Here is a 13,115-nt window from a genome sequence, read left to right as displayed (position 1 = left end):
CAAGAAAAAATAGATTGTATAAGATAACAACAATATAAGTACACTTACAACAATTGAAGGAACTACAAAAATGGAATAATAATTTCGCACCGAAAGTATAGTTAGTGGTACTTAAGTTAAGTCAGTCTCTTACCCCGGACAAAATAGGTCTTGCTTTATAATATGAGCGCAAAATGTTAAATTTACTTAGGGATCTCACTTTGTGCGCAACGCCGGTTTCACCTTGACATTTCAATATTCGCCGAATGGGGAACTGATAAGATTTTTTGAGATAATCACTTCTTCCAATTCTGAGAGTTAGCCGATTTTACCAAATATCTTTAGCAAAGAAGATATTCAAAAATATACTGCTGTATATACAAAGTTATTATAAATAAATGTCAAATAATTTGCCCCGTCTAAAATTTTGTGAAGTCTGTCCTGTAAAAAATGCGTTCGTCTTTTAATCAGTAAGAATCGAAAGCCATAATTTGGGGTCCTTTGCGGCTCTCCATTATTTAAACAAAGCGTTGGCATTTTTTGCATATACCTATACATACCTAGTAATTTAGCTATGGCCTCGAGCGAGGAAAAAAAAATATTTTGGTACATAGTTGGGGGAAAAATAATATTTCATTTTTAATCCTTAAACAAAATATATATGCGTCACATATTTATTACACACTGTAGGCATAAAGAAACATAAAGGGCGGCGCAAGATAAGAATAAGCACAAGAAAGCGGTTCCCTATAGAAACCTCATAACTCCTACCTACGCACACACAGAATGATAGGCGCTTTAAGCAAATATTTACTTTTTACTTTACGAAAGCGGGGCATAACTTAACTTTGCTGCAAATTCGTTTGAGTGGGCACAGTCGAGCGTGGCAGGCACATAGGACATGCAGATAATAGGCGTAATGAAGAATACACTAGGGAGAGATTAGTAAGAATAAGCATGCGCCAACAACAAAGCAGGAAGAGCGAAATAACTTAAAAAAGGGAAATGCGCAAAAGTTATTCATTTGTATGGGGCAGAGGACTTGCGTAGGAAAGAAGAAGAGCAATTACCAAACCAAACTAACTACCTCCCCTACAACAAAACCAACAAGTCTTATGTTGCTTAACGATTTGCTCGCCTCAGTGCACGCCCACCTTTGTACCTAGTACATTAGAGGCGAATGTGTGAGACCCTAAATGTGTCGTTGTGGCCGCTTTGTGTGCGTCCTGCTGCTTAACGGTGCTTGCGGCAAAGTGGCAATAGAATTTTGATATTATTTACGATGCGCGTACGTTATTTGACCTTAGCGGCCGAGCATAAATTATCGGCACGCATTCACGTACAGAGCTCGAACGGCCTCGAAGAACCTTTATGCGCACGGAGGTTTATTGAAAAAGGGCGCACTTCTAAACACCATCACGCGGATTATCGACCAAATTATGGCGATTTTATGTGGGCATGGAGTTTCAAATTTATTTGCTATTTATGTGTATGCATAAAGAGGAGTAGACCGAAGGCGCAGACCTGCAGCGCAATAAATAGCTGCCTCTACTGAGTATAAGTTGAACCTGCCAACCAAATTCGCTTGAATTTATACCTAAAGCGCGGTTCAATTTTAGGTACAAACATATTTTATTATATTTTATATGTGCGGTCTGAGTTGCAGTACCTTTTTCCGAAGCTTTAAGGTAGGAGCACCAAGCACGGGGTATATTTGTCGCTGCTTTTTCACATAATGCGTTTTTGGTCGCACATAAATAGAGGCTTACTCAAGCAAATTTATTTTCCTATGTGAAATGTGTATTATAACATATTAGCGGCTGTAAGTTTCAGCCCAAAACTGAGTATGTTAAAAGCGCCTAAAGGTAGGCAACAGTAACACTGTTTTCTAACTAATTTCAGATATTTTTCAAATAAATCTCTCTTAAAGCTCTGTTCAATCTTATTTGGGCAACGTAAGTAAATAACGTTTTATGGTGCAGAGATATACTCATTTCAGTTTTTAACATTTTTGAGTCACCTAAAATGAATGTGAGATGTTGGCTCTATTTCTAAAAATAACCATAAATGTGAACCTAAAACATTGTGTATACCAAATTAAGTGTGAACAGTAGAAGCAATTAGCCATAAGGAGCTTCTTTGTAGAATATGGTCGAACGAAAGCATGCCGGTCGATTGGAATTTAAGTGTGCTCTGCCCAATCAAAAAAAAAGGGAGACCCCGTAGTCTGCGTAAACTACCTTGGCACCTGTGGCTGAGCTTATTGTGTGAAAGGTTAAAGCCCATTGTACACAAACTGCTTGGACCTTATCAATGTGGCTTTAGACCTCATCAACTGACCAGATATTCACCATGTAGCAAATCTTGGAAAGCACCCGTGAAAAGAGGATCGAAACACATCTATTCGTCGATTTCAATGTTGCATTTGACAGTGCAGAAAGGAGCCTTATGCTGCTATGCCTGAATTTTTTATACCCGCAAAAATAATATGTCTCTGTAAACTAACGTTGAGCAATACCAAAATCTCCGTCAGGAGCAGAACGGGCCTCTCAGAATCGCTCGACACCAAACTAGGTTTCGGGAAAGGCGACTCCTTATCGTAAGACTTCTTCAATCTACTGCTCGAGAAAATAATTCGAGCTACAGATCTGAATAAAGAATGTCTTTATTCTGTTCCCTCTAGGCTGGATAAAGAAGCAATTGGTCTGGTAGTGAAGGCGTCCAGCTCTGAGAGTACTCAACGCCGTACCCGCCAGAGAAAGCAGAAGCAGAGGCCTCCACTCTTTCGTAAACACCTCTCTTTGTAAACTGACAGGTGAAGAATTACCTGACTGCACTCGGAATCTTCCAGTTGGCGCTAAACAGCGAAAAGAAAGAATTCGATTATTTTATTTAACATGGTTTTAATCGAACAGAATTTACCCATTAAAGAAATCTTTCAAATTTTCGATAAAATTATAGCTCTGCTTTGACGACCTCTTCTTCATTATTTCTAAATTTCTTTTTAGTGGGTTGGGTTTGGTTCGGTTGATTCGCTAGTCTATTTAAAGACTGCCCTTGGACTACTTTAAACATTCCTTTGTGAAGAGATAAATCAGTCTCATATGATCCAACTATTGTAGTGTGCTTTAAACCGGAGTTGCTGTCGTTAAGGTAGCGGTAGGTTTATTGATCTAAAGGCTACCTTTTACAGAGAAATAACTATCCACTCTTAAAGAATGACAATAGTAGCCTCGCACTCATTAATCTTGCGTTCAAGACTGATTAAGAATGCCTAACCTGGTTGTCAATGGCATGGACTCACCTTGTGCTAAAACTAGTATGTGTGCCAGGCCACAGCGGAATCGCAAATAACTGTTAAGCTGACGAAATTTGTGGTTATTTTATTGTTCTAACTGTAGCTATTTTGCTATAAGATGACATGAAAAAAGCGCTCTATTCTAGAGCTCTGATTAGACATGATTGGGAGTAAACGTGCTTAACATAAGTGATTTGAGTAAAATAATTTGTGCAAGCTCATTGCACTATAGTCTATATCCGTTATCATATCTATTTACCTTACCATTAACATATTTATGTTTTGTGTAAAGTTCTGCTAGAAGATTTGAGCAAATCCAGGGAGCAATAAAATAATATTTTAACTCAAATTTGAGCCCAAGCTTTTCGAAGTCATTCGAAGTAGTTCGCCTTTCGAAGGCTATGGATAATTAAATATTTTTTATGGTATAAGAATTGCGCTTGTAAAGGCTATAATAACATCGATGCAGAGTTCCGTTCCGAAGTTAGTGTTGATTTGTGTATTTATATGTATGAGATGGATACTCTAAAAACTAAATATTTTTCAATTGAAATTGGAAAATATATTTAAATTTATTTCAAGGTGATTTTCAGAAATACAGAGAGATAGAGACGAGTTTACTGAATACAATTCCACCGCCGACACATTGTGCTTGCTTAACCAAGCTAGGCTTTTGATTTACATTTAAAATATCCAACTTCTGTTAAAAGGTAACATGGTTTCCTCGGGTAAAATACAGTTTTTCTTAGATTTTTTTTTTTTTTCAAATAAAAAATTACATATAAACATTATGAAATTTTTAGAAAAAAGTATTTTAAACTCGGCCATTGCAATGCCACTTAGCAGGATAATTCCTAACGGGATCATTTAATGTGCAATAAGATACGAGTTTTTGCTAAAACCTCAACTTAAAACTGTGAAAAAGGAAAAAAAACTGAAAATTGGATTTTTGCCACATTTTTTACAAAAAAAATTAAAATATCAGAGAAAATTTCGCGAGATTTTTTTTCAAATATTTTTAGAATTGTATCATCTGTGGAAAATTTCATGAAGATTAGTTGAGTAGTTCTCGAGAAAACTTTCAAACCGTCTTCGAAAACTCTGTTTCGAGAAAAACCCATTTAAAGACGGCGCTCTTAGCCTAGCTGGCCTCGAGCGCACAAGTTCTCAAGGCTCTATGTTCAAAACTATTTCTCCGATCAACTTGAAAATTCAGGGTAATATTCTAGAGGAGTTGTAGAATTTAATAAGGCAATAAAAAGAGATAGATTTTTGAAACCCGTAAACCCATGTAACCCAAATTAGATGGAAACCCTTTTTGCTACGTTACGCAATTTGTATATTTTTCTATCATTATATATGAATATTCAGTTAATTGTACTTATACCACCTATCCGCCCTGAACAAGGTTTGGCTAGCATATAATAGTTATTAAGTTATACTTAGTAGACAAAAAACAGAATTTGCATATTTAAAAACACATTTCCGGCCGTAGATTTATTTACTCATCTACCAATTTTTGTTTTTGTTTTCGTTTTCGTTCGTACTCACCTGGCTCCAGCGTCGTCGCCAGTAGTATCGATGGCAGGCAAAGTAGTATTATCCGAATTTCCAGCATGTGCATTGGCATTAATATCGGTGACATTTGTGTTTGTAAAATACGCGACGAAACGTTGGCGCAGCAGCGACAGCCGAGTAGACACCCGCTGATAAGCGCGTGTAATGTCGTAAGTTTTCACACTTCTTCTTGTTGTTGTGATAGTTTGGTCTCGCCTAGTGTGCTGATACGCTCACTCATTAGGGTTAATGTGTTTTTGAACTGAAGTCGTCGCAAGAAGCACGGCCGATAAGTGTGGCGCATAAATTTTGCATTGCCGCGCCGTTATAACGGTGCTTTCAATAACGTGCATATATGCTTGAAGGTATGTGTTTATATGTTTTCTTATGCTTTATGCAAGAAATACACTGCCGCTTTGATAAATTATACAAAACTGCTGTCGTTCTTATGTTTCTCGTGTGTAGCCTACTTCTGGCACGCCCCCTATACGTTATTTATATTCGTATTGCTTGTCGTGACAATAATGTCTTCTGCTGGTAGTGCAGATTTGCCTTTTCACTTTCTGCACACTCTTCCAGCTTTGTTCCTTTCTCCTTTCTTAGTATGGAAGTCTTCTGCTTTTTGTGGCCAGTGCTTTCATTTTGGCAGTAATGTCTGTATGTCGGCAAGGTTTTTTTGGCGCTGCCGTTACTTTGCTTATTGCTGTTGTGCTCTCTTCGACTCTTTTCACTATGTTACACTTATTACATTAGCATTTTTTCATAACGTCTTTCTTGTCATCGCGCGCTTTTCACTTCCCCTCCTTCACTTCTGCAACCATATCTGTTGCTTTGTTAGCGTTTCTGCTTTCCAGTGCTCTTTCTGCTTCCTTTTTCCTTTTATTTGACCTAATAATGTGTTGTTATTGCATTGAATGTGGCGCTTTAGCTCGTATGCAATAACTCGAATTTCATGTTTTTCACCATAATTTCATATAAACATCATTTTTCATGTGAAAATCGCTATGCTTGCAATTTCTTGTGTGTGCGAAGCACTTCTTCAGCTGCGTGCCTTTGCCCTTGCGTTTTGCTACCATCCCCCAATTTGCTCGTTTATTGCGCGCCCGTTCAGCTCCGCTCACCCGCTCACTTGCTGCTTTGTGGCATTAATATCATTTGTAGCGAGCACAAGTACTTTAGTTGGTTTTTATTTGCATTGAATCTTCGCCTCGGCTTGTAATCTTATTTGTATTTCTTGTTCAGTTCGCGTGTTTTTTGTGGGCTCGCACTATCCTCCTGATTTGATAAATGAGTTTGTTATGCAATTTCGCACACACACACACACACACATACACTTCTATGTGTGTTTTTTCCAAACTCCGCATCGGTTGTGCGTTTTTTGCCGTCACATTCGTAGATATGCATGCAACAATTTATTTTCGCATTCCAAATAATCAGTTGCAATTGTTATGCGATTTCTGTAATGGAGAAAAAAGCGTAGGTAAGTTATAAAGCACGCACAAATTGAATATAATAAATTGTGGATTTGTATATTTGCCCTTAATAGGGTTGGAGGTGTTTACAAAAGCAATTTCTATTGCCTTGTAATTTATGGATTTGCTGTGACAACTTTAAGCCACGTCCGTAGCACCTTCTTTGTGATAATGGAACTGCCGCCTGGTCGTACAAACTTTCACCACTCATATATCCAATACATATATATGGAGTTTGTATTCATAAAATATATGTTTATACATATATATGTTCATAGATATGTATAGTTAAACCTAGCCGTTTTCTAAGAACGAACTTTGTTATACCAACATTTGTTTTTATAGAGTTCAACGTCTAAAAACACAAAGCGTTTGGAATGATTAATTCTTAGGTGAATGTTTACATGCTACTTCAGGTACTATATTTCAAATAATTAATTGTATTTTCAGTAATTCGACTAAAAGAGTTAGAAGCGATGTTAGTTATATTTTATTCAATTGGGTGATGAATGGTTTCATTTTTGTCCTTTAGAATAAGCCCAATGCATCAGATGGAATTAGATACATCTCTAAATATAATAAGGGGTCTGGCATCAAACTCAGCTGTATCGTAATGAAGTCCCTACTTTTAAAAACGTTAGATTGGAATAATGAAAAATTTGCAGATGAGTCAACATTTGTATTGTGCAACACTTTGAGACATGCTTCGCAAAGAAAAGTGCAGACATTTATTCAGGGCGGTGCTAAGCACCGCTAACATTTTCATTGGTACCAAATATTCAAAAAGTGTCAAGAATGCATTCATTATGAATCACGTTCAAGGCGGCTATCAACATCAACTGATGATCAACACTCCAATAAACACAAAGGAATGTTGCTTGAGAATCGACGATTAACAGTCACAGATCATACTGGCATTGTTAGAATATCGGAATGATCGTTGAAAACTATTTTGATGTTTTGGGCCTAAGAAAAGTAAAAGCACGATTGGTTGTAAAATGCTTTCCGACTACTGCGATGTCATGGCGATGAGTTTTGGATCTATGCCTACAACCCGGAAAGAGATAATCAATGTTACGAATGGCGTGGTTTTGGCCCACGATAATGCACCGCCGCATCAATCGCATACTGCATTGATTTTTCGTGAGTTTTTCGTAAAATTTTCAAAAATATATTGTCGCAACCATCGTACTCGCCTGATTGAGCTGCGTGTGACTTGTGGATATTCAGTAAACTCAAACCGCACCGGTAAAACCGCTTTGAATCAATTGTGCAAGTAAACATGAAAGTGTTTCGAGGTTGGAATAAACCTTTGTACAGTTGTTTTGGAACCAAGGGGGATTACTTTGACGGCGACTACATATCTAGATTTTAAAGAAAAAATTAAGAATTTTATAATTATACCCAAATGTCCAAGGTATTACTATTTTTTGCACTTCGTAGTATGATGCTTACCATTCTATGGGGTTCCTAAAATTATGAAAAATATTGCTAATAAGTGCTATTTACTTACTAGAGAAGATCACGTCAAAATGCCAAAGAAGACGCACATGAAAAAACATAAAATAATACCGAACCAAATGCTTTTTGTTTGTAATTTTTCTTTATTTTTATGTTAACGGTAGAAAGCTAGAAAAAAGCTGTACTCCAGTTATAATGACACTTTCCGTTCAGTATTCATAATAGGCGGCTATTATGAAAAAAATCGAAATTCAAGGTACCCAAAAACCCACTCATTTGTACACAAGTGCAAGGAAATGTTTAGAAAATGTTCGTACTTCATGAAAACTCAATTTATTTTAATACAAACTCACTTGTGTACACAGATATAGCATATAAACGCACACACAAGCAATTGTATATTTCAGCAAATATTAGAATATGGTTGTTCAGAAGCTGGTCGGTAAATACTTACTTTGCATTATTCATGAACCACAATGCGGTTCTTCATATTTAATGAATTGCTATATAATAAGGCATTCAAAGCACGCACCCACCGCAATTACTCCCCCCCGCAAATTTACTAGCATTTCCACTCACACAACCTTTTGCGCATACAATCTGTCCACTCGCTCAACTGTGTTATCACCAGCAATGACAACAACTACGACGACAGCAGCACATAACAATAATAGCGATGGCAGCATCAACGGTCACTTCCGGCACTGTCAACGCAATTTATTCATTTTTATAAATTTCCGTAATAAAAATGAAAATGTTTATGAATTTTCTTCATTTCGCTTTTGCTCTACGCATTGCATTTGCCGCCTTCCTTCGCTCGCTTTCCTTCAGTATATCACTTTTGATGTTGATTTGGTTTTCGCTCTTTTTCAAAGCGGTTGTAAATATTTCACTTCCGTTGTGGGATTTTCACAGCGCAACTGCGCGTCCGCCCACAGCAACAAAGCACATGTTTGTATGCGTGTATGTGTGTGTGTGAATGTAGACGCAGCGTTGCTGGACAGCCGCTGGTTGCGCGCGACTAAGCGCCAGTGTGTAGCCATGCGTTTAGTGCGTACTGCGTTGGCTCAGAGGCGAGCCGGGCAGCCAGCGAGGAGCCACCGTTGCAGCGTGACTTTGTGGTTAGATTTCTGTAATCGTCAAGCAGCGTCAACAATGGCCAAGCAGTCCTTGTGGCACTGATTATGTTATGGCCCACGCCAAATCCCATGACAGGAATTTATTTCAATGCGCGCAGAGAGCGAGACAAGAAAGCTGCTTTCGACTAAAAGCGTTTGGTTGACATTCGCTGGCGCTCGCTTTTGGCGCTGGTTCACTTTTTCGCCAACGCTGTTAGCTGGTCAACGCTATGCAAATATTCCATTAACTTATATAGCTTCTGCATAACTTTTGTCTTTGACTGCTCTCTTCTAGTTGTAATTTTATACCCAATGCATTATGTCAAGTTGTGAGAGTTTATCGTTTCTTCATATATTGAAACAATGAACCCAACTATCGTCTATTTTTTAGGTATCTTACTGTGCCAGAATGGAGTATAAGAAGAAGTAAGTTGAATAGGTTACATGAAGGAAGCCGAGATAGAGATGTATACATGTTTCCTCCACTATCCAGTTTTCACTAGACCAAGGTTTTATTATTTTGGTAGGTAAGCCTTGTACGAAACTGGCGTGTTGTCTGGGATTGATAAAAGCCATCTCGAAAAATTTGTGATTCCTTAATAAAACGGGTGATCCAAATAGAGTTACTTTCTTCAATAGCATTTTTAGACAGAGCACGCGAGAGTCGAGTCAAGCTATCATGTTCTTCTTGTACAGTACAAGACTCTTGTTTGTGTAAGAACTTAAGCCGCTCGACCTTCTCAAGCGACATCGCTTTGCTCTATGGGCATTTGAAAAGTTCCAAGAAGATCCAACGTTTTCGACTCAAATTGTTTTAGCCATTTCTGGCTCAATGGGATGTAAACAAGCTAAATAGCCGCACTTGGGACAAAGAGCAACCTGAAGAGATTCAAGAGCTGCCATTTAATTCAGAAAATACAACGATTACGAATCATCGGTGTGTATGTTTTTTTATTCAAAAAAGTAGGGAACCTCGATTAGGCTCACCATTAATATACTATAATTTCGTAATTAAATATTTAATGATAAACTATTATTTGACATTTATAGTCAAAAAATGAAATAATTTGAATGGCCCTTAATATAACTATCAAATATCAAATAATTTTTTTTTTGTTAACAAACATATATAAAAACCCTCAAATGTTACATGCACGTGGTATAAAAACTTCTGCGTGCAGCAGACGAGCTAAAAATTCATTGCTCGTTTTTATCCACATTTTGCTATTCACTTTTTCTGCTAGTTATCATGCTAGTGAGTTATGTGGCCATGCTGTCAGCGGAGAGTTGACTCGAAATTTATGACACGCCATAAGGATATGCGAGAAATATTTGCATGCACACATTTTTATATATTTGATGGCTCTTATAATATATTTGCTTAAATAAGAATGTAGAAATACACAGTTGAATATATATGTATATATTTATGAGGAGAAGTATTAATCAAAAGCGATAGTTAAGAGAACTTAATGGCCTATTACAGAAATATTTTTTGTTAATATCAACAGGCCGTCTGAATATTCCACAATAATACGGAAAGACCCTATTCTATTTCTTAATTGGCGTAGACACCACTTACGCGATTATAGCCGAGTTAACAACCGCGCGCCAGTCGTTTCTGCCTTTCGGTACGTGACTGCTATTGGATATTCCAAGCGTAGCCAGGTTCTTCTCCACCTGGTCCTTCCAACGGAGTGGAGGTGTTCCTCTTCCTTTGCTTCCCCCGACGGGTACAGCGTCGAATACCTTCAGAGCTGGAGTGTTTTCGTCCATTCGGACAACATGACGTAGCCAGCGAAGCTGCTGTCTTTTAATTCGCTGAATTATGTCAATGTCGCCATATATCTCGTACAGCTCATCGTTCCATCGAATGCGACATTCGCCGTGGCCAACGCGCAAAGGATCATAAACCAGAATTTTTCTCTCGAAAACTCGCAACGTCGACTCATCAGTTTTTGACATCGTCGAAGCCTCTGCATCATATAGCAGGACGGGAATTATGAGTGACTTATAGAGTTTGGCTTTTGGTCGCCGAGAGAGGACTTTGCTTCTCAATTGCCTACAGTCCGAAGTAGCACTTGTTGGCAAGAGTTATCCTGCGTTGGATTTCCAGGCTGACATTGTTGGTGGTGTTTACGATGGTTCCAAGATATACGAAATTATCTACGACTTCAAAGTTTTGACTGTCCACAGTGACGTGAGAACAAAGTCGCGAGTGAGACGACTGTTTGTTTGATGACAGGAGATATTTCGTTTTGCCCTAGATACCAATATCATCGGAATACGCCAACAGTTGTACACTCTTATAGAAGATCATACCTTCTATATTTATTTCTGTAGCTCTAATTATTTTCTCCAGAAGCAGGTTGAAGAAATCGCACGATAGGGAGTCGCCTTGTCTGAAACCTCGTTTGGTATTGAACGGCTCGGAGAGGTTCTTTATGATTCTGACGGAGCTTTTGGTGTTGCTCAACGTCAGTTTAGACAGTCTTTACCAAATTAAAATACATATGTGGTTACAAAAACATGTCCTTACTGTTTTACAGAAAGGAGAGAAGAAACACTTATAAAGACTTTGTTTTAGTAAGGGGAAGTATCAAAAGCTGGAGTGCGGAGGTTTAATCCGCAAAACCTAACCTACTTCCGCTTCATTTCTCTCTCACGGAATCACCGGATTAGGTATTTTAATGCGAAGGACTATGAATACAATATTTTGTTAGCTGGTAATTATGGTGTGAAGCACTAGAATAATTATTAGAAGGTATAGAGATAGACAGATTTAAGTGTTTTACTTATGGAATTGTTGATTTTGATATATTAGATTGTATCTCCTAGCTGCTGCTTATTGTGGCGACGGAAAAGTTTCTTCCTTATTACCACTTGGTAGTTCAACAAATGCCGTTACAAACTAGCTTTTGACATTCTTGAGGACCTATAGGAAGTTTTTGGAGTTCGTTGAAATGGACTTCCGTAAAATCTTTAGATTTTAATTTTAAGCAATAAGAAGAGAGATAATTATCAGGACAGTCTTTATGATACCCATTGCGTTACCAGCTAGACCAATAGACTAATATTCTCTTATGCTGTCCCGGATGGGTAACTACGGAGAGTTCTAAAAATCCTGCTTGTTCATGTTTGCTCTCCCACGCGGGATGGAACTACCACCTTTACCCGCGGTTAGGCAAGTCTAAAATCGAAAAAGTGCAATATGCCTTTTATAAGTTTTTTGATTTTAGCAAAATGCAGACTATAGTTAAAAAGTAGAGCTAGAATATTCAGCTTGAACTGAAATGATTGCCGTTTGAATGAGATTCCTTCTAATAAAAATACATTTGAAACTCAACTGGAAGTCTTCGGACAGTCCGGTTACGAGATTTGACCGTAGACTAAGTTTTGGTTCGCCGGAGAGGAGTAAGCGGTTGGGTTTCTTTCCAAACTGCTTGTTGGTGGCGAAACTGACTGTGAACTAAAATGCGAAGTGAGCTGACCTTGTGTCCTGGTTGCCGGACGCATTTTGCGGCAACAGTGGACCTTGAACCAGACCAACGTTAAATATATTTTCATTTCACTTAAACAATTAGTGGTATTGATGATACCGGTTTTGAGCTGCTGTATTCCTGAGTAGCGCAGGTTTAGTTAGCCTCAACAGGTACCCACGTGAAAGCAAATAACGTTGTTCATTTTTAGATATAAAGCGTCTAGTGCCTTGAAAACAGTTCTAATTTTTTTTTTTTTTTTTTTGTTATTCTCGGAGTAAGGAATTCTTCTCTTCAAGAACAATTCTATCTACTATTATATCTAAGTAAAGTGTTGCTAAAAATTACTTATAACCACATTACGTTATGCAGGGAAGCGTAAAATAAATCACAACAACGCACACTTTTGGAAAAAAAAAATTGCTCACTTTTTATGAAATCAGCAACACAGCTCACATAATATGGTATTTGTGCGCCAAGGAGGGCGAGTTGTAATGCATCACGTATAAGTGTGTTCATATATACATACACAATCATTTGCTTACTTACTACGACCACCAGCGTACGCCGAAGGGCATTTACATTTGCATTCGCATTCACTTTTTGCCACATTCACTTTGTTTATGTGCATATTGTGATCTGCATGTGACGTTTTCTCCGGTCGCTGCTTGCGAATGCCAACGGTCGACCTGCCATGTTGCAGTCAAAAAGTTTCGCTGTCAGAGAAGTAAAATGTTATTTCAAGTTTCGC

At 38.0% G+C, this 13,115-nt stretch overlaps 1 protein-coding gene across 3 annotated transcripts in view; it reads right to left on the bottom strand.

Annotated features, from left to right (window-relative positions):
* The window catches only part of LOC108974677 (hemicentin-2), a 255,062-nt gene that overhangs the window by 41,955 nt on the left and 199,992 nt on the right, over positions 1-13,115 (bottom strand). For all 3 annotated transcript variants that reach the window (XM_018942660.1, XM_018942662.1, XM_018942661.1), the window contains exon 5: positions 4,829-6,291. In XM_018942660.1, coding sequence (XP_018798205.1) covers positions 4,829-4,922 — 94 coding nt within the window. In that variant the 5' untranslated portion in view covers positions 4,923-6,291. The remainder of the gene's footprint in view (positions 1-4,828; positions 6,292-13,115) is intronic.

The sequence above is a fragment of the Bactrocera latifrons genome, unplaced genomic scaffold (assembly GCF_001853355.1).
Source record: "Bactrocera latifrons isolate USDA-ARS-PBARC rearing strain unplaced genomic scaffold, ASM185335v1 scaffold_58, whole genome shotgun sequence".
Classification (NCBI taxonomy): domain Eukaryota; kingdom Metazoa; phylum Arthropoda; class Insecta; order Diptera; family Tephritidae; genus Bactrocera; species Bactrocera latifrons.
Note: the sequence above shows the minus strand (reverse complement) of the source record. Positions and strands in the feature narration are given on the sequence as shown.